The sequence below is a fragment of the Thalia democratica genome, chromosome 6, assembly GCF_965202585.1.
Source record: "Thalia democratica chromosome 6, ktThaDemo2.hap1.1, whole genome shotgun sequence".
NCBI lineage: Eukaryota > Metazoa > Chordata > Thaliacea > Salpida > Salpidae > Thalia > Thalia democratica.
Window position 1 is genome coordinate 31563992 of NC_139170.1, and position 21600 is coordinate 31585591.

At 27.0% G+C, this 21600-nt stretch overlaps 2 protein-coding genes across 3 annotated transcripts; both read left to right on the forward strand.

Moving 5' to 3' along the window:
• Positions 1-4938: 4938 nt before the first annotated feature.
• Positions 4939-16701, forward strand: LOC145839595 (sprouty-related, EVH1 domain-containing protein 1-like). The gene is made up of 7 exons (XM_082947215.1): positions 4939-5030; positions 7322-7478; positions 8322-8490; positions 13120-13202; positions 14481-14780; positions 15503-15855; positions 15986-16701. The coding sequence occupies exons 1-7, from the start codon at positions 4987-4989 to the stop codon at positions 16455-16457; spliced, it is 1578 nt and encodes a 525-aa protein (XP_082803341.1). The 5' UTR covers positions 4939-4986; the 3' UTR covers positions 16458-16701.
• Positions 16403-20823, forward strand: LOC145839596 (uncharacterized). 2 transcript variants are annotated; one of them, XM_082947216.1, is made up of 3 exons: positions 16403-16513; positions 19574-19704; positions 19773-20823. In XM_082947216.1, the coding sequence occupies exons 2-3, from the start codon at positions 19619-19621 to the stop codon at positions 20305-20307; spliced, it is 621 nt and encodes a 206-aa protein (XP_082803342.1). In that variant the 5' UTR covers positions 16403-16513; positions 19574-19618; the 3' UTR covers positions 20308-20823. The 2 variants fall into 2 exon arrangements, with proteins under 2 accessions (XP_082803342.1, XP_082803343.1); XM_082947217.1 differs by having other exon boundaries at positions 19574-19669.
• The last annotated feature ends 777 nt before the right edge of the window (positions 20824-21600 follow it).

Below are 21600 nucleotides of genomic sequence, written 5' to 3' on the forward strand. Positions count from 1 at the left end.
TATACGCCTTTTTGACATTAATAATAAGAATTTTGCCATGCATAGTTTCACAAACTTTACGATTAAGCAATGTTTACTGTTGTTGTGAAGAACTTCTCGCTAAAAATTGTTCGAGCATGAAACTGTAAGTTTAAGCAAACAAACATTGCTTAACTCAATTTAGTAAAAAATCTATTGTTTGTAAATTGTAGTTATTTTAGTGTTTATATATATATGTATATATTATTTATTGAACTATAAAAAAAGCGCTCAAAAAGTTTGGTCTGAGGACCTGGTGTACGAAGGAACCTTTCGGTTATTGAGTCGCTCACCACATGCTTATAAAGTTTCTCACGAGCTATTAAACATCTTTTTTTTTTATATTTAAAAAATTAGTAATAAAACAATCAATTAAATGAAAGAAAAGAAAATTAAACGAAAATTAAGTGAATTTTGTGTATAAAAATGTACTTAAAAACTTGTGCAAGCTCATAAGTTCTGCTTTTTTAAAACCAATTAGAACTTTTATGACTATTACTGACTCAATCAATTTAGCCACAAACCCGAAGGCCACATAAGCGAAAACAAGTATAAATGGGTGGCATTTGGTATGTGGCTAAATTGAATGAGTCATAAAAATTTAAATTGGTTTCAAAAGAGCAGAACTTATGAGCTCGCATCAAGACCTCGAAGAACTATTTAGAACATTTGCAACCTTTGTTCGTAGCAAAGCAAAACTTGTGATTTCACAACAGCCAGTGAGTGTGAGTTCAGAAATGAGTGAAAAGTTATACGGAAGACGCAACAAACGACGTGATGCTTGCAGGTGTAGGTGACGATGACATAAAGAGAAGTTCTTAGCAGTGAAGATAGCTTGTCTAGATCAATGTTTGAAATGTTGTTTTTATTCGTATTAAAAGCAAGTAAGTAGGCAGACATGAAACGGAGATCTCTCGTACTGTATCTGCGGTATCTTCCTCTTCAATGTCAGAAAAAGCAAAACTTCGGTGTAGGAGATAAAGTAAACAGTTATTCTGTTCATTTAAAGAAAAATGAAATTGTTATGTAAAACCTTTCAGACATTGCTTATCTTGTTTGCACAGTCAGTCAAAGGAGTTTAATGCTGTTCAAACCCAAAATTATAGTTCTTGTTTTATGCAACAGGATACCCAGAAAGTGTCATTACACGCTAACGAGCGAATATGTGAAAGAAAATTATATGTGACAGGAAAACATTATGTGAAGCCGTATCTTTCGAGCATTTACGTGCATACAAAAAGAAAAACTTAAGTAGACATCTTAAATTAAAACTAATAGTAGGAAAACTTTTTGTTGAGAAAACATAGAACTTAAAATTAAACTTTTTTAATGTGGCTTATAGTTTCTAAAGTAAACTTTAGTAGGTAACTTTATAAAACCAATTTTTTAAAGTTCGTAAAAATTACAATTTTGTAGCTTTAATTTCTTAAAGACAACGTTAGAACTAAATCCTTTAGATTAAAAAAGTATCTTTTGTCAAAAAGTTTAAAATAGAATTGTTTTAAAATTATACAGTTTACTAAAACAGTGTTTTTATTAAAATAAATGTACAAAATAATTTAATACATAAAATATTCGTAAAAAAGTTTAATTCTTTTAAGTATTTTTATTAACATCAATGAATTTTATATGAGGTTTATTTGATAAAAAAGTACTGTGTTCGTTTGCAACTTAAAACTTTCGATTAAAAAGTACATCTAACGGGTTAACAACTTAGCATTTAAATTACAAAGATAGTTTATTTCTATGATTTTCATTTTTAAATAATCGATAACAGTTATCTTTACAAAATACTTTTTTGTAAACGTATTCGTTATAACTTTGAGCACTTTAAAGAATGTGTTTTTTATCTTCTTTTAAATAAAGATGTGCAAATTAAATATTTTATTTACTACCAGGTTTCGGTGGCGAAAAATTCCGCCCTTTTCAAGTATAACAAGATAGTAAACTGCCTATCTATAATAGATATTTTTAAACAGATCACTTACTTATCTTTTTTTATATTTAAGTTATAATTTAGTTATTTTATGTCTTAACTCGATATTTCATAAACCTTCGAAGTTAGAAAAAGTATTTAAACTATGCGATTTTTCAAATAACATATGTTTTTTTAATACAATAATTTTAGTAGTAGATAAAAATGGTAATGTTTAGCTATTTACTTTTTATTTTAGAATAGTAGCTTAAATTAACGCAATAAACTAATTTGTTTTTCCAATTTCATAAAATGTTGTCGTAAACTTTAAATCAGGGTTGCTACAAAACCTGAAGTCCTGGAAAAATCTGGAATTTGACAACTTAGGCTAAAAAACATGGAATTTTGAAAAAATATCACTAAAAAACCTGGAAATCAGGAATCTAAAAAATCAGGAATTCTTAAGAACTTAACGTATAATAGTAAAATTTCGATTTGACAAAAAATATTTATCATATAAATAACACTTTTTTGTGATCAATATTTTTTTTATCAAAAAGGTATTTAAAATAAGTATTATTTTAATGTTATCAAACTATTCAACACAGTTTTTAACCTTAAACATAACTTTAAACTAAAAATAGGCCCAAAATCGTGTACTTTTAAAAACCTGGAAAAATTTTTCCACAAACCAGTGGCAACCCTGTTTAAATGTAAGTAATTACAATAAATTCTAAAAGTATGCTTTTAACTTTTTAATATAACTTTATTACATATAATATAAAATTATATTATGTGTTAGTTTAGTAGTAAATAAATCAGGAGTTGGCAAACTGTGGCCGACCCGCGGGCCAAAAACGACCCTAAAAGTAAAAATTTGCAGCCTGCGTTGTACTTTTAAAGTAAAAACAAACTGTTTTCAATTTATAAAAAGTTTTTATCGTATAAACTTACAAGTAGGCTCTTACTTAATGGTTAATAATTATTAATATTTTAATAGTGTATTTTCATAATAAATACTACAGTTATTTTAGAAAAAATTTCTACTCAAAAAGCTTTCATATCAATATTATAACTTGTGATAACGTTTTTAAGGAAATTGAGCCGATTCTTATAAGTGGCTGCCGAATGCCGAGGCCAAATACTTAATTAGAAAAACAGTTTTTTAAGTAGTTTAATGGTAGTTTGTTAAATTGGGCTATCAACAACAAACTTTAGAATTTTGTTGCTATTTTTTTTGTGATAAAGCATTTGCTTATTAAACAAATTGGTTTAGTTCAGCGTGTTTTCTAATTTTATTTGTATCTAACCAAACCCAGTTTTTTCTAATTTACATTTAAACACGTTTCAAAACAGTAAAAAACGTCAAATTAAAAATAGTATATATATTTTAGAACTTTTAAACTTAAAATTTAAAGTTTAAACACATTTTTGTAGAAAATGAAATGTGAATAAAAATACTATAATAAAATACTCTTTGTGTTGTGTAGCCTGTAGAGTCTACCACTCTACACTCTACTCTACACTGCAGACAAAATAAAGTTACTTTGTTTGTTTAACCACAGTAAAACTTACAAGGATCATACTTCCATAATTTCAAGAACATACAGTCAAAATGCATTAATTAACTTTACAGGAATACTTTACTCACCTAAAACTTTTAATAACTAACTACTGAACTATGTTTAAGTTGTGGTAGACCTAATCGAGTAGTATTCGATTTAATTTTATTTTCAAACTGAAAACTGTAATTTCTCATATTTTTCTTAAATAATCATATTAAGTTAAAAAATCAACGTAAGTTTAGTCTTTAAAAACTAAAAGCGGTGAAGATAAACTTCAATAAACTGCAATAACTCCAGAAAAAGTACTTTAGTAGTTATACCACCACCATGCTTTTACCAGAATGTTTCAGATATTTTAGGAATATTGTGAAAGTCGAGCATATAAAAAATTTAAGCCTTATCAATATTTACAATGAATTCAATGAAAACAATGCTTTCAGTTCTTCCTTAAATTTCTCAATAACTAAATAATAGTTGAGTTTGTTTTTTGTTCTAGTAGTTTATATCAATATATTAATTATAATATTAAAACTAGAGTTAATATCTATTCTATTAGAAATAAAGACTTAAGGTATTATTATATTAATTAGTTAAATTTCCAGTAATTTAAGATATCATTTTCAAAACAATGTTTCACTCAAAAAAATAAATCATCAATATACAATAAAATCTTTTTCAAATAGAATTCTTTTGATATAGTTAAGTAATAATGTTATTATTAAAGGGCATAAATAAGAGTTTTAAATTAAGGTCCATAGCTTAATAAACATTTGGGAAATTATTAGTTTTTAGTCAAACATCTTGGAGTTTATTACAATTGCTGTAGTTATTTCTAACTAGATAAGTATAAGTAAAACTTGTTCTGCAAAGATAACAGTCTAGTAGTTTTATTAATAATATATACAAATATTCGATGGTTTTCATATTAATATAGCTTTGTAATAATAAATTAAGTTTTAAAATCTTAAATTCTGATTTCATCCCTCTAAATTTTTTTTTTCTTTGCTTATTATGAACAAAAACTTTATTTTTTTCTAAAGTTTATATGTAAATAAAATATTTATTTTACTGGTCAAAGAAAAATATTTAAGTTCAAATACTAATAAATTAAGTGACAAAAACTTTTTGATCTCTATTCGTGGTGTACTACTCATATGCAAAAGGTTTTTTTGTACACCAGGTCCTTGTGCCAACATTTTTGAGCAATTTTTTTGTTGACATTCAATAAACAAAATGTTCTTTTTATTAGTTTTTGAATAATGCAAATATTGTTTCTTTTCCTTCAAAAACTATTCTTTAAAAACTTTACATTAAAAAAAGTCATTTTTTGTATGTGAAAAATAATTTGTGTGTAAATATTTGTTTTACAAATTTATGCAAAATCGGAATTGTCATTTAAATTTCTCTATTGTGAAATGACCTTTAATAACAAATAATTTCAGGTTTTAAGTATGAGTAGACTGAGAACTACAACTAAAGAATAAGGTAATGGAAACAAAATTAAAACCTGAAGATGACAAAATAAAGTGGAAGTTAGTTGAGAATACTATTTAGAATAGCATAAATAAATTTATTGTTTAACTGGTTACTAGTTTAGTTTTAATAAAAACACTTTAAACTAATAATGATAGTCAGTTTGTATTGTAAAGGACACTTTATCTTGAAACAGTTGTTTTGATCAATTGTCTTGAAAACATTTATAGAAAAACAAGTCTTGTTTTTGTTTATTTTTTCAAAACTTTCTAAACTATTATTTTTCAATTAATAATATAAGCATGTTTATTACTTACATAGGCTATCTTAGACTATTTTGAATGTTTTCTTATAAATCTCTGTTTGTATTTTTATTATTTGTTTTATCAATTTTCAATAAATAATGATTTCCTTCATAGAGAATTAAATTTTTAAATTTGGATTTTTTTTTATAAGTTATTAAAGCTTAGTTATTATTTTTAATTTAACCTTGTAATGCCTGCTTACTTTTTCATAACTATCTTTTAGCTCTACCCATAAACCTTAGCCATTCCATGTTAACTCAGGATATATATGTTTTTAATATATAAGCAAACCTGCATCAGAAATATAATAGTTGAAAAATAAATTAATTTCTATAAATATAAAAGAAATAAGTTATTTTAGTTCTATATTTTTTTTGGTTAAAAGTGTATTTTACTTATGTCTGTTTAACTAGTTGAATTCAAATTTGTACTAAATATCAAACACTTTTTTATAACAAACTGCCTTGGTCACACTTAGATTTATTTTTAAAGATATTGAACTATAGCTAGTAGTCAGTTTTTTGACATAAAAACTGCTTATCAGTTTTGTGCATGCATTTCAAAGTGTATACCTAAAATTGTATAGGTGTAGTTTTGGTAAAGTTTTGATCCATCTAAATAATCAAAAAGTTTGTTTAGAAAAATAGTTTAACAAAACCATCTTTTATTAACAAATATAAATCATACCAACTTTTTATATAAGAGCAGTATTTATATTTTTGTGTAAGTATAAATTTAACTACAAAGTGTCAGAAGTTGAAACTAAACACAGTACATGATAATTTCAACTAAAAAATAAAACATACTTTGTTATATTTTATCCCTACACACTGATGCCCTTCAGGCTAGTTTAGTATCAAAATTATTATAACAAAAAGTCTACTTAAGTTATTAAAAATTAAGTATTTTTGTTGTTATTATGATTTTTTACTATTAAAGCTTCATTAACAGTAATTTTGTTCAGTTTTTAGCTACTTTTACTTCTTCTATTTTATCACTAACTCAACCTTGGTTTTACCACTTAGGCTTGCTTTTTGCTAAAATGTGCAGCAATCATAAAGAAGATCATTTTGTTAATAAAATTATGATTTTGTTAAAGTGTTCAAGCTTGATAAACCGTAAATTTATTCAGTATTTTGCTACAAGCATATATTTTTTTAATTGACTCACAAACTTGTGTTGATTCAGACTAGTTTTTAGTTTCTCAGGCTGGCATTTTCGTTTAAAGAGTGGCAATTCTGTTTCTTTGTTATCCTTTCCCTTAAAATTCTATAGAAGTATCAATATAAAGTTCTTGTCTACTAGCTAATAAAATAAAAAACTATATGGGCTTTAAAAAACAAGATTATAACTACATCCTAAGCTTTATTAAAATTACATTTAGCTATTTTTTGAAATTAAGGTTAAGACTTAATAAATTAATAGCTGTTAGAGTTTTCTAACACTTTAAACTTATTTATTTTTTTAAGGATGATAATCAACAAGATGATTTAAGACTTAATAAAAACGAATATGCTAATTAAAATTTATGTTATATGTTAACAACCTTATGGTTTTTTCATTATAAACTAATAAAATGATACTTTGTTAATTTTTTCCAATTAAACTTCTAACAACTTTTTTAAATGTTTTCTAGTCAGTTTTTTAATTTATTATTTTCCTTTTATTTTTAAGACCAGATTTATAACTTAAACTTTGAAAACTGTTTTAACTCATTTTAACTTTTGTTTCAAAAGCTAAAAACATAGTTTGCACATTTTAAATGCTGTAAGTTTTAAACCCCAAGCTCTAAACCTTTTTTATCTAAAAGTATTTAACTTCTTTAATGCTTTAAACTTCTATTTTAAAAGAGACAGCCAGTTGTTTGGTTGGATTTCTATTAATTTATTAGTTAAAAATATAGTTTGCTTATATACCTGCTAAAATTTAAATATTAAACATTTAAATTTGTCTTATAAAAATTTGAACCAACAAAAAGTAAATTTAAAACTTCTATTTCAAATCAGTGTGTTTTATCACAATTAAAATTTAAAATCCATTCACAGGGACAGACCAGTTGTTTGGGTCGACGGGACAGTGATGGAGAGGCTGGAGGATGGTTGGATTCCCTGCATGGGAAACGGTCATTCCAAAGTGGCCATTTACGAAAGTTGTACCGGCATCCACTACAAGCTGTTTGCCTATCGCCCGCAAGACCAAATGGTGGGTTTCAATTTTTTTTAATAAAAATCTTGAAAAGAAAAGATAGAGCTCATTTAATGTTTTTAAAGTTCTTAAAAGAGATTAGAATAGAATATATTTTAAGTTTTTCAAGTTAAAAACTGCACATATCATTTTTCAAACTTTTAGTAGTTAAGGTATGTATTGAAAATAATAAAAGAGTGTTTATTATTTTAAGATTATTAAAGTTCAATAGTTTATACCTTGTTTGTGGAGGAAAAACAAACATTGTTATTAGACTTGTCTTTTTGTAATATTAAAATTTTAAAAATTTTCTATTCTGTTGAAGATAATTTTAAATATATAAAATAAAATTCTTAAATCAGCCCTGGGTACAGTTAAAGTATTTTTTTAATCTGTCATCAAATAAATACTCAATCAAGAGATTCTTGTTAAAAAAAAAATTTTCTGCAGATCGTATTTAAAAACGTCTAATTAACTATTGATACTGTTTGTTATTTTTTCTAATGTTTTACCTACCTATTATACCATATTAAAGTATTATGACTGTTTAAAATTAAATAGAAAATTATAAAATGAACTTTAATATTCAAAATTTTAACTTAATATTTTTATTGTTTCTGTAAACTTTAATAAATAATTTAAAATGTGTAACTTTGAATTCTTTTAGCTTACTGTCTTGCATACTTTTTAATATTAAAAACTTCAGAGACTACAAACTAATTTTTTCACACCAGTCAACTCTGAATGACCTCATACCAAAGTTTTTAAAACGCTTTTAATGTGTACATTTGACATTTTCTTGCATATATTTCTGCAACTTATCAATAATAAACACTTGTAAGATCAATAATAAATTTCAAGGTAACTCTGAACGACCTCATCCCTCCCAAGATGCCCTTCTTCAGGGGCAACGATATCTTCCAACACTGGCAGATCGGTGTGAAAAGGCTGGGACTGGCGTTCAACGGGACAGCTGATGCCAGGTCCTTTGACAGGGGCATCAGAGTGGCCCTCGAAAATATCGGGAGAGGTTTTTTGCGTGTTTAATTATGCTATTTGGTATTAATTGAATATTTTCTGATGAAACCTCTAACTGTTTACTTACTCAGAATTTAATTTTTAAATTAGTTGCTAACAAAAGTTATTGATAAGTGTTAGCTGAAATCGATTTTACTTGTTTGTTTAATAAAATTGTTTATGAAAGAATCATGTCTTAAGTATCTGTTTAAAATTATTAATTTTTAAATGGGAATCTTTCAATAGACGGCACTTATATGTATAAATTTGTTTGAAATTAAATTATTAAAACAGCTAAAATAAATAAAGAGGAAGATGTTTTTAAGTGTTATAACATTTAAATTTTAAATAACTTATAAGTAGATGTCCTATGTTTTTATCTAAGTGTGTTTTGAAAAATTAACATAAGTTGTTTAAAAACTACAAGTAGAAGTTTGTTTTATAGTAGTTCGAGTAAGAGTGGCTCTTGAAAATATCGGAAGAGGGTTTTTGCAGTTTTTTAATTAATAGAATATACTTTTGTACAGATATTGCTTGTTTATTTTAATGTGTTGGAAAAATTAACTTAAGTAGTTATTGAAAATCAAGTCAAGCAGAAGTTTATCTTGCAACAGTTTGAATTAAAAATGCTGTTTACTAAAGTATAAGTAGTTTTTTGTTCTACTTTTAATATTAAAGTGACAAAATTTTTGCTAACAAGCCTAATGATTAAATAAATGTACATTGTTTAAAAAGTCTTATAAATATGAAATCAAATTTTAGTTGTAAGTTGCTTAGAGAAAAAAGGGTTGAAGTTTATAACAAACTTCAAGTATTATAATCTGACTACAAGTTTTCAATTGAGTGAATTAAATGTTTTGTTACTTTTGTTAGTTATTATAAATCATTAATGAGATGTTTTAAGTATTAAGTTTCTTTTGAAAATTAAATTCAAAGTGGTCTTTACGTATAATCACTTAATTATCTTTATAATACTTCATATAACCAATTAAAAACCTTCATATTTAATTTTTTTTTTTTTTTTCAGTAAGTTCAAGTAAGCAGTATAAGTTAATATTTTCAACAAATGAAGACTTGAAATAAGCTGTAATAAATAACATTTGATAAGTTAACTGACCCAAATGTCTTGAATGTAAGCTTATTTCAAACTACTTGTCAGAACTTAAGTTAATTAAGTTTTTTTATCCTACAACTTTTGTGTTTTATCTAAATTGTCATAAATTAATATGTTAAAAACCAATAAGTCAGTTACAATAAGCTTTAAGTTTTACTATTATACTTGATAATTTTAAAAGGAAGCCCTTTATTTATTTTTAAAACTAAGAAATTGAACATTTGTATCAAGTTAAACTGTTTATATCAAAGATAGAAAGTTTTCAAGTATAAGTTTTTACACATTAATTTATTCCTGTTTATTTTTAAGTTCTTACAAAGATAAGTTTTGTTAGTATCAAGGTTGTATGAGTTGTTATGACTAATAATTAGTACATGAAAAATTACCTACCTATAATTTAAAAGGATACAAAAGCATATGATTCACTCTCTATTTTCCACTTTAATTTCAAAAAAAAAATTCAAATATAATTTACAAAAGTGTTGTGAAGTTGGTGACTCATTTTTTTACTAAAATTGATTTAGTTAAAAAAAAATAACTCTCAAGTTGTTAATGATTGCTATTGAAAATAGTATAATGCATTTTGTGAATAACTTAAGTCCCACTAACTAAAATTTTCTTTTAATTATTTATACTTATTTAAATAATAAGACTAATAAATTTATTTTTTTAGTTCTTTAACTTAATGTAACTAAAGCTTATTCGCTGTTTAAAAAAAATTTAAAATAAAGAAAATTAAAAGAGGTGAATGTTGTTTACAACTTGACTTATACACATTATAGTTTTTTATTGATATATTAAAATTTAATTTTGAAGTAAACTTTTCTTACTAAATTTTTATATATTACATGCAGTTTATTTTAATATTGTTTTTCATGAATTTAAATAGTCAAACATAAAAAAAGCTGAAAAACACTGATTATTAATCATTTCCGTTTTATTAAAACAAACTTTCAACCAGATTTGACCTAAATTATATCGGAAGTGAAAGTTTAATAAGTTTTTTTTTTCTAAAACAAATCAAATAAAATAAGTTTTTTGTAAGAATTTGTTTTTGATTGAAATAAAATACTCACAACACGTCTTTGTGAAATAAGCAAAAATCAACAACCATCATAAAAAGTTTTTTTGTGACAACAAAAAAAAATCACTTTTGTTCCAAAAAACAGCACCATTGTGTTCGAGCTCGAGGAAACATAATCCGTCTACTTTTTCGGTATTTATGACGTCACTATCGCGCCGGAAACGCCACTTCCGGTTCTTCTTTCCGGCTCTCGCATCACCAGTTCAAATCGCCATTTTCAACCGCTCGCAAGCGCGCAAAAATTTTCTCACAAATATTTTCACCACTCAAACTCGCGCTCGCTCGCTCCCGTAGTATTTCTTTCATGCTGCTTGTAGTTCATTCAGAAAAAACGCGCAGCATTTGTGTTTGCGTGCACGAGAATTCGTGTTACAATGATATGTTTTTTACTTCTCATCTGTTGAATACGTTTTGCTTGTTTCAAGGAATTTATTTTATTTACAAGTTTTATTTATTGAAATTAATTAGTTAAGAAACTTTTAATTAAACTCTAATTAAACTAACAAATAATTAAATAGGATTTGTTGTGTACATTTGTAATAATTACAACTTGAGTATTTTACTGCAATTAAAGAACTTTAATCAAATGTCATTTATTTAAAATAAACTATTTTTTATCGTGTAAAAGTTACTTCTTATAAATAAGTAGTTGATTAGTTCATCAAAAAACAAATTTGCTTTTTATTTAAACCCACAAATACTTAAGTATTGTTTTCCACATTGTTAACACTAAAGCTTTGTGCTAAAAATACCTTCACAACAAGTCATGTTTATAACAGTAAAAACTAAATTTTCTACTTAATTTTATTTGTACTACAAAAATAAATTAATAAAAGGTGAAAGTTTTATGGAAATAGGTAATAAAAAAAAATTAATTATTGGTTAATTCATTTCCATTAAATTATATGAAAGCTTTGTAGTTGCACACATCAAATTGCCTTAGAATAACATGTCTAGTTTATCGGTAATGTCTAGTTTTTTTATTTTTATAATGTTTTTTATCTTAGCTTGATGTCGTTATTTATACATACTAAAAATTTGAACTTATTTTACATCAAGGAAGTAAATTTGGAAATTTTGTTTTTACCTTGTTAACTAGAACAAAAGAAAACAATAATCAATAACATTTTTCTTTTTGTTTCAATAAATGTCTGAGGCGTTTCTTTTTTTAAACAAATTTATGGAGAAAAACGAATAAAATTTTATTAAAAGCAAGTCTTAATATAAATTTTTTAATCACCACTTAAGTTAGCCACTGTCTAATCAAAAAACTGAAGGTCTAGTTTTTACTTAAGCAATGTTAAGTTTTGATTTTAATCTAAATTTTAGGAGTTCTTTGTAATATAATCAGAAAAATATAGAATAGACATTATTTGAATCTGTCACCTAACCCTTTTCAAATTTCAAACAAAGATCAGTAAAATGCCTGGAATTTTGAACTAAAATCAATTATAAACCTGAAGATACCTTGAATTTTAAACAATTTTTACATGTTAAGTAGTAAAATTTTGATTTTATTTGACACAAAAAATCTATCATAAAGTTAAAAAAAATGTCATCATTTTTTATTTTATTAATCAACACATTTAAAGTAGCTTTACAGTATCATTTCAATGTTGCTATGCTACATCACACTGTTTTAACCTTAAATTTAACTTTAAACTAAAAATAGACCCAAAAACGTGTACTTTCAAAAACCTGGAAGAAGTTCATAAAACCAGGAAAAAGTTTCTCAAAACCAGTGGTAACTCTGTCAAAGAGAGTTATATAGAGTTTTTAGCCGGAAAATTAATTAAACACAAAATCTTAATCACCACCACATTTTAAATTATTATAGATTTAAACACTAAACTTTTTTTTCTTAATAACTAATTACAAAAAGTATTTTCTCAAGATAAAATCAAAATTAACTGTGTTTAGCATGTTCAACTTCAAACTTTTTACAATAAAATATAAGTAAGATTTATTGCATTTTATTTCATAAAAAGTCAAGAACAAACAAGTTTACTAATACTTTTTTTTTGAGATTTATAACCAATTAGAAGCGTTAATTCACTTAATTTTGCAGTTGGTATGGGTATTCCAATACTTAAGAAAATATGTGATAAAGTTTGCAAGATATTTGAATTACACTTTTTATTATATTATACTTGATTTAAGCTACTTAACATTTAAAAAGTTAAAATTGTTATCACATTTTAAACCTTATTTTTTTTTTTAACAAAACATAAGTTAGCTTTATTGCCTCTTACGCCATAAAATTTACAACAAACTGTCTGAATTATATTTGATTTTGCAACGAAACAGCTACAACAATTAAACAAGTTTTACAGTTCATATAAATATACGCAGGTCGAAACTTATAAGAAGTATGGGGAAAAGTTCACAATAATAAATAATAAAAAAAAATAGTGTGTATGAAATTATATTTGACAAAATTTCAGCTCGCTACCAAAGGAGAAGCAAGCCTCTCGGCAGCAGCTCAAGCGGAGGCCACAACTCGGACGAAACTCTCAGCAGCATTTCTGTTGGTTATGTTTCAATTGTATCAAAAAAAAAATTATGATTTTGAATTTATTGCAACAATGGTCGTAATAATTTAGCACTCTTTATATTTTTCTGACAACGTAACTTTAAATCCATTTATTACTAGGTGAAATAGCATGATAAAAGTATTTCTGTTTCTCGTAAATTATTATTAGTAGTTTTTATGATTCTGTAATATGTTTTAGTTATGGTTGTGTAGTTAGTCTACTTTAAACATAGTTAAAGAAAATATATCTACAGTGTTACTTTGTTGTAATTATCACTTGAAAATCGTTTTAAGTTTTCGCCAAAAATCTTTGTATAAAAATTTTTGAACGAGTAGGTTTTCTTAAATATATTAAGTTGCAAATAGTATATGAGCACAATAAAACCTTCCTGCAGTAAAAATAATTAAGTTTTAAAACTCTAGTTGACACGTTAATAAAACATGTTAAAGAAGTAAGTTGAAATATTTGACTATAAAAGTTTGCGGATTGTTTGTATAAAGTCACATGGTTTTTATTGTGAATTTTTGTTTCTAATATTTTAGTTTACAATAACACTGATTATTAAAAAGTTTTTATTGCTTGTGTGTTTGTTAAGTTACTACTTAAATGTTTAAAAAAAAACTTTTTATTAGATATCTTACTAAAAACAAACGAAATTTAGTACTTATGCTTTTGTTAAAGTTTTTACTCACTGTCATTGTCCCAGTAAACCAAACAAAAAGGCACTTTTAAGATAAAAATATATATTTCTCAAATTGACTATGTTAAATTCGAACGAAGCTTACTTTACACTTTTCAAGATTTGAATAAAGAGGTTTAAATAAGGTCAAGGATAGGAAAAATAAATATTTTGTTTGTGTACTGCTCAGTACAAAAATTGAGTAAACAAGTATTTTTTATTGTGTACAAATAATGTCATTAGCACTTTAGTCTGAGTTCACACTCTCATAAATTAATTTTTGAACATTCTTCAAGTCACGTATAATATAATGATATTTCAAAATGTATAACTTAAAAAAGAACTGTATGCAAAATATATAATAATATAAGAATGTTCTTTAAAACAAGTAAATCTTAAATACCCTAAAAAGTCTTTTGAGGAATCTTCTTTTTAAACCAATTTTTGAAAATCTATGTTTCATCAAAATAAAGTCACCGTACACAAACAAAACAACCTTAAATATCTGAAAATTATTTGCCTTTTAAACATTGTGATAAATACGTTTTATGCTATTTTTTAAAGCTATTTTCTGACTCAAATGTTCTTTCAGGAGTCACCAAATGCCACCTCCAATTTGCCTCAAAAACCATCCACTCTGTACTCCCAACCAAAGAACCGCTTCCACCAGAGCTCCACCTCCAGCGAGAACTCTTCAACGTCGCTGCGCCACAGCAAGGCCCACCCCTTGCCCAATCACAAGCAGGAACACCAGAAACCGGCCAATCAGAAGCCGGACTACAAGAAGCTGGCCAATCAGAAGTCGCAGATGCCGGTGATTCAGATTCCGTCAAAGTTCAACTACGACGTGCCGGTGAGCGACTGGAGCTTCCACAACTCGCAAGGATTAGAAGTGGGTTGTTGTTTTTCAGTTTTAAAATTTTTAATATATTTTTCTAAAAGTCAAGCAGTTGTTTAGTTGCTATTTAGAAAGCCTTGTTTGAAACTTTTTTTTCACAATTAAAGATTGGAGGTGGGTTCGAATGTATTGATAATACTTAGGAAACAAGTTTAATTTTCAATGTTAATTTTGTTTCATTATTAGGTAGGAAAAATTTAGTTTAAACATTTATTGTAAGTTCGTATACGTAGATGAGTATAGTAATAATTAAACTAGTATAAATTTGAAGTTTTAAGTAAATTTTTTATTAGGAAATTTATGTGAAGTTGTTTTTTTTTTGTTTTTTTAAAGATTTTTAGTTAGTTGTATAGTTGAAAGCGAAATAAAAATATAAAACTCAAGAGTAGCCCCCTCTGAAAATCAGCTATAATTTGGAATATTTTACTTCAATTACCTATATTTTAGTGTTCAAAACGAGTTTAGAAGAGATTAAGAAATAGTTAAGATTAAAAAATTTTTTGAACGTGTATACTATGCTTCACAAATAATAACTTATAAGTAAAAGAATATTGCTAAACAATTTTTATTCTATTTTATAAAATGTTCCACTGTAAAACTAGATAGTGTGTTAAACATCAAAAGTTTTGTATACCAATTCTCAAAAAAACAACAGTACAAAATGACAATTAGTCGTTTACATCATAAGTAATTTTTTTATGATCAAAAATAAACAGGAGGAAATCAAGTGCGGGAGCAGCAACATGCCAAAAAATCCCCTTAACCAAGACAAATTTGCCGTTGAAAACGAGAGCTCCTCCCCTCGAACGCCCAGCGACCCCAGAACGAAGCCGCCAAAACCCACCAAACCTTCGCACCGGTCCAAAAACTTCTTCGGCAGGGAGCACAAAAAGTCCCTGAACTGCAACTCCATGAAGCTGAACAGGTCGGACCCGCACTCAACCCTGAAGAAACTCAACGACGCCAGGGTGCAGCACCCGATGACCAAGCACAACTCGTACGTGCAGATTAACAACCGGGGCACAAGTCAGCCCAGGGTGCCTGCGTCATCAGCCGGAACCGACTACAGGTATAAATATAAAATTAGTTTTTTTTTTGTTTTTTCATTCTTGAAATCTAAACAAACACAATTGTGTGGTAAACGCCAAATTTTGGAGATTAATTTTATAAGTTAAATAAATACAAACCTTAATTGTTAGGTTCTGCGTGGGTGGTCAGATGGAGAAGCAGGGCGACTTTCTCCTCAAAAACTCCTCACTGAAAGTGTTAAAGAAGAAGAGCACGGACCTGGGCGAGAGGGTGCGGTGCCGCAACTGCCAGAAGTACTACAGCCACGACAAGAACCACCCGGGCTCGTGCAGCGAGGCGCCCACCGACAAGTGGTTCAGCATATTCGAGCATCTGTCGTGCTACACGTGCGCCAACAGCGTCATTTACAACTGCTTCAAGGACTCCGACGGGGATTACCGGGAATACGCCACTTTGGGCAGCCTGAAATCCCCCGAAGGGAAACGGCACTTGCTGCTGAGGATCGGCCTGTTCTGCTGCATGCCCCTGCTGGTGTTCTACCCGCTCTTCTGGGGTCTGTACAAGTGCGCCATCAAGTGCAGGTGCTGCGGGGGCCGGCATATGCCCCCGTCGCCCTCCCTGCTCAAGGAAGACCCCGTGTAAGTGTTTGGGGAATTTTCCCTAATGAAAGAAACATTTTGAGGTTTTAAAGTTTGGAGGTAAGTTAGTGTTACTGTATAAATGGAAACGTTGCTGAGTAGACTGTTTCTGATAAAAAATCTGCCAACGACTGAACCGAGTTACTGTAGAAAATATTTAGTGAAAACCACTAAGACTTTTTGTTTCATAAAACAATTTTTAAAAACACTCTGATGATTGGCTATAAACACTAAAAGATTTATTGTTTTTTTTTGCATTGTAACAATTTAGAATTTACAAATTTAAACTTTTGTAGTCTATTAAAATAAAAGAAGTGTTTTTATTTAATCTTTCCTACTGACTTGCATGAGTTTTTAAGATAGTATAATAACTTAATGTTATTTATATTGACTTTTAGAAATTAAATTTTATAGTAAATATATAACTATAAAATAAATAAAATTGTTGTTCATTTTAGATCTAGCAGTTTTTTTTCTTGAAACTTGAATAAACACAGATGTGTGCTAAAAGGAAAATCGTTAAAAATAGTTTTAGAAGTTTAATTAATATGTGCCATAGTTGTTTAAAAAAAAAATTCTTTTTCTTTTATTTCGACTGAAATAACTTTAGATATATGTCATTCAGTTGTAATACTAAGAATAGTTCATTTCATTGATTAAGTTAACACAAAAAAACTAGAGTTAACTAATTACAGTTTAAATTTAGTTAGCATTGGTTATAAAAGCATCAAAACCTTATTAAAATAACTGATTTTTTGTTTAAAAAGACTAATGATAATTATTTTTGTTTTGTATTAATCAAAAAATTCATAATTTCCTAAAAGCTTAAAATGTATGTGTTAGATTTAATATTAACACACTTCTAATTTAAAAAAGGTCTAAGTTAAAAAGTTTATTTTTTTTGCCGAAACTAATTGAAACTTGATTTAAGCAGATATTTTAATTTACTTTAAAAGCGTAATTAAAATAAAATTAAAAAGTATGCTAGATGTTCTCTTATATTAAAAGAAAGTCAAGTTCTAAGTTGGATATAAGTTTTTATAACATTCAAAGTTTTACGGTTTTAAGTGTCATTGGTTTTCTTGAATTTTATCATCTTATAGTGTAGCTTATTCAAACAGTCTTACCTCCACATTTCATTTTAATTTTACCATCTAATCATGTTAATCTACTTTGTATTTTAATGCAAGTTTTAATTTTGACAAGCAAAGTTTACACTTAAGTCGATAGTAATCTAGTTATAACGATGAAGTAAATTTGTGCTTGTTGTTCAATTTTATAACAAATAAAATAAACTTTATTTGTACATAACTAAACTTTAAATTAAGCAGTACTGTTTAGTTTTTTTTTTGTACTTAAAATTACTGCTGTTTATTCTTGTTTGTATTTCTTTGTTTTTATGTTTGTACTTTGAAGTAGTCATGTTTCCCGTTTTAGCTAAAATAGTTTGCAATAAAATAATTAAAAGCTAGAAAGTACTTTTTATAACTTTTTCTTTCGAACGTTTACTGAAACTTAAAGGTGCTAGAATTTTTATTTTATGTTTGTGATTCAAAATATGTTTTTAAAAATTCTTTTTCGTATAAAAATTTGGTTGAAAGTGAACTTTTTTTAACTAACGGTTTTTACTAACTTGATATAGATAAACTTTTTTTTATCTTAGTTATTTAACAAAAAGCTTTTTGAGATTGTTTTGTATTATTTTTTTAAATAATAGTTTTCCAAGCCTATAAATGAAACTCTAAATTTAAATATATGTTAATAAATATTTAATGAAACTGTAAGTAAAGGGGCATCTTTACGAAATTACTTTTTAACATAAACATTTACGAATGTCTGTAAAACTACTTAACTTCAAGCAAATAATAAGAAACCGGAAAAAAGTTGTATGTTTTTTAAAATGTTTTAAATGTCAAGTTTTTAATTTTTAACAATGAAACCAAAAGCAGCAATGTTTAAGGATAATTTGTTAAGAAAATATTTACTGAATAGGGTTACCAGTTAAGTTATTTAATTAACAACTCTTAATTCAAACTTTATTTTAAACACCCAACAGTTTTCTGACAGCTTTTGTGTGTAACTGCCTGCTGTTTTAGTTTTAGCAAATTACGACTTTTGTAGACTTACACAAGTAATTCAAAGATTAAGATCATTAAACATGTTTTTACAGAAGTTGTATTTCAATTCATTCAAATAGAGTGCTCATAAACTGTTTGAAATTGGTTGAAACGGTTTTGTTACGGAATTAATTTTGTTGATGCACCCCTATAAAAACATTTTAATAAAGTTTGTCGAGAACGTATTTAAAACAGTATTGCAATTGTGTACTTTTAACAATACTGAGTAGTTTAATTTGTTTAAAATAAAAATTGTTATAAATGGTTATTGTTTTTCAATTTAAAATTTCTACTGTAAACGTGTACTTATCATATATAAAGAGCTTTAGTAGATTTTATTTTGTTTTTTCAAAACGCTTAAGTAGGTGTTAGATTCAAATTTTGTTCACTAAACTTGAATACCCTATTGAAACATGAAAGTATTTCAATTTATTTATACACAAAATATTCTTTACTGCTCATTTTACTCTTTGACCAGGACTTTTTAAATTAATTATTTAAACCAACTTTGATGATAGTTTAAAGCTAGTTTTAGAAATTGATGAAAATATTTTCAACCTAGTTATTTTTGAACTAAACTTATTAATTTTTTGCCACATCAAATTATTTTTTGGTTTGTGGTTGCTTTCTTAATAAGAAACAATTTTTTATACTTGAAGATAATATTATCTTTAAATAGAGTTGTCTTTTATGTTTTGTTGAAGTTGTTGTTCTCTTAGCTATACCTCTGAATATCTCTTTGTACTGATGATTTTATTGTCTTTAATTGTTATAATAAACAGTAAACTCTAATAATATGGTTAAAGTTTTAGTTAAAAACGGTAAATAATTTTTAATTAACAACAAAAATATTTATTATACAAAACAAATTCAAACAAGTAAATTAATGTTAAAGTATTTCTACACATTTGTCTTGAATGTCTCACATGTACATTGTTCAATTTGCATTTTCGCGTTTATACTCGTTCGTTGAATGTTGCACAAAACTGTTTTTTTTTTTCAGAAACACAAATAATTTCAATAAAACATTTTCGCACAACATGAGCGAATGGGAGTACATAATGAGGAACCAGCAGAGGTCGTACGGGTCCTGCGTCAGGTTTGTGGAACGACTGTAGCTCATTTTATAACAATGTTTGTACGTGTTAATATTTACACTTGTTATTGTTTCATTGTTTTTATAAAGTACTTAAAATTTCAAGGCTGAGGAGCAACGACCTCTGCCAGCACGTCGACTACAAGGAGCACGTGGTGACGGAGGAGGACACGCTGCAGGGGATCTCCCTGAAGTACGGGGTGACCATCGAGGAGCTGCGGAGGGTCAACAAGTTGTTCGGTGACTCCATCCACTTGAGGGAGTCGCTGCTCGTTCCGTTGCGGACCTCGGCGAACGAAAATCAGGGCGAAGCGTTGTCCGAAAAGAAAGTCACCAAAGAAGACGACTGCAGTGAGTTTACGGTTGAAGCAAATACAAAAGGCAAGAAATTTGTTGAAACAAATACAAAAAGCAAGAAATTTGTTGAAACAAATACAAAAAGCAAGAAATTTGTTGAAACAATTACAAAAAGCAAGAAAGTTATTGAAAATAGTAAGCCTGAAAAAAAGTGTCTGGAAAAAAATTTGAGCGTGGATAGAAATTTAAGCGCGCTCAACTTTTTGCAAAAAATAGACTCGACGATATCGGAAAGCAAAAAAGCCGTAAACTCATTTTGCAGTAAAAAGCAAGGCGGTGTTTAACATTGCATTTAATAAACATAATTTAATAGTCTAGTCACTATAAACAATTTCGATTTTGTTACTGGATGTTGACTGTATGACTAGGCAGTAAAATATTTCCTTTAAACTAATCACAATTTAAAAACTGTTTTATAGCTGTCTTTTATACTGGAGGTGTTTTTTTTTAAACATATTTTGCGCATGTGTATTTTTTTAAGCTTAACATCATAACAACTTACCTAAACATATCACAATCAGCTTAAAGCTAAGTCAACAAAAAATGCCACCTAAAACAATGAAAAAACTTAAAAATATTAATTAATATTGTTTTTATACTGTTAAATTGGTTGTTTAAAGAAAACTATGTTGTCTTTACAATCTTAGTCATAACTCTTAGCTGCAATTTTTACCTTTATTTTTTTATCTACTACAATTGTGTTAATTAGTTTTACTTCTCCAAGTTGATTTCAGTTTCAGTTTAAAATGGAAAGTAAAAATTAAGAAAAGTGTCTAAATTTTTAGTTATGAATTTTTATCTACTACACAATTTAAATATTCAAATATTATAAGAAACTAAGGTTATACTGAACAAAATGTCATTTTTAAAAATATTATAAAAAAATTAAAAATAGGTGTTGGTTAAGTTGATTATGTTTACTTTGCAGCGCCTGTTTAAATTATTTAAGTTAGATTTTTAAGAAGTTTAAGAGCATTTTTAGGTATTAAAATGTTAAGCTTTTGGTTTTTAATCAATAGAATGCTTCAGAATAAGTTTTAATCCTAAAAATAATAATTATAGATAACTTGCAAGGTAATTAATTTAAATTTTACTGCTTAAGTGTACCATGTTTAAGTCTGGTCAACCAAAATTGAAAAATTACTAGACAACAGTCTAAAAAAACAATTTGTTACCTACCCATTTATAAGAGTTGATTTTCAGAACATTTAGACTATTTTAAATCTTTTGTTGAAAATTTTCTACTAATAAAAAAACGTTAGACATTGTTTATAAAAAGTTGACGGTAAAAATAGCTTCGAAGTATTAAGTATCGTGGTAGTGCATTACATGTACTTCTCTATAGGGTATAAGTGCAAAATATTGGTTGGAAAACTTTCCTTGCTCAAAATCAAAATTCATTTGTACTAATAATGCTGCAGTTTTTTATTGTAAAGATTCTGTTACTATGAGAAAATGGCAACACAAGGTAAGCGGTATATAAGTCGATTTTTCTGCCGAGTATATACCTGTTCTAATTACTATGCATTGTTATTTTCCGTTTTTCTGCTACTTTCTTGTTTCAAGATATGATCTTT

Bases quoted from the DNA above. Each gene is read 5' to 3' on its own strand.
- LOC145839595 (XM_082947215.1), top strand. From the start codon at position 4,987: ATGGAAACAAAATTAAAACCTGAAGATGACAAAATAAAGTGGAA. The intron at 8,491-13,119 runs GTTTTTTGCGTG...ACAAAATTTCAG, and splicing joins CCTCGAAAATATCGGGAGAG to CTCGCTACCAAAGGAGAAGC. The intron at 15,856-15,985 runs GTATAAATATAA...CTTAATTGTTAG, and splicing joins TCAGCCGGAACCGACTACAG to GTTCTGCGTGGGTGGTCAGA.
- LOC145839596 (XM_082947216.1), top strand. From the start codon at position 19,619: ATGGGAGTACATAATGAGGAACCAGCAGAGGTCGTACGGGTCCTGCGT. The intron at 19,705-19,772 runs GTTTGTACGTGT...TAAAATTTCAAG, and splicing joins GTAGCTCATTTTATAACAAT to GCTGAGGAGCAACGACCTCT.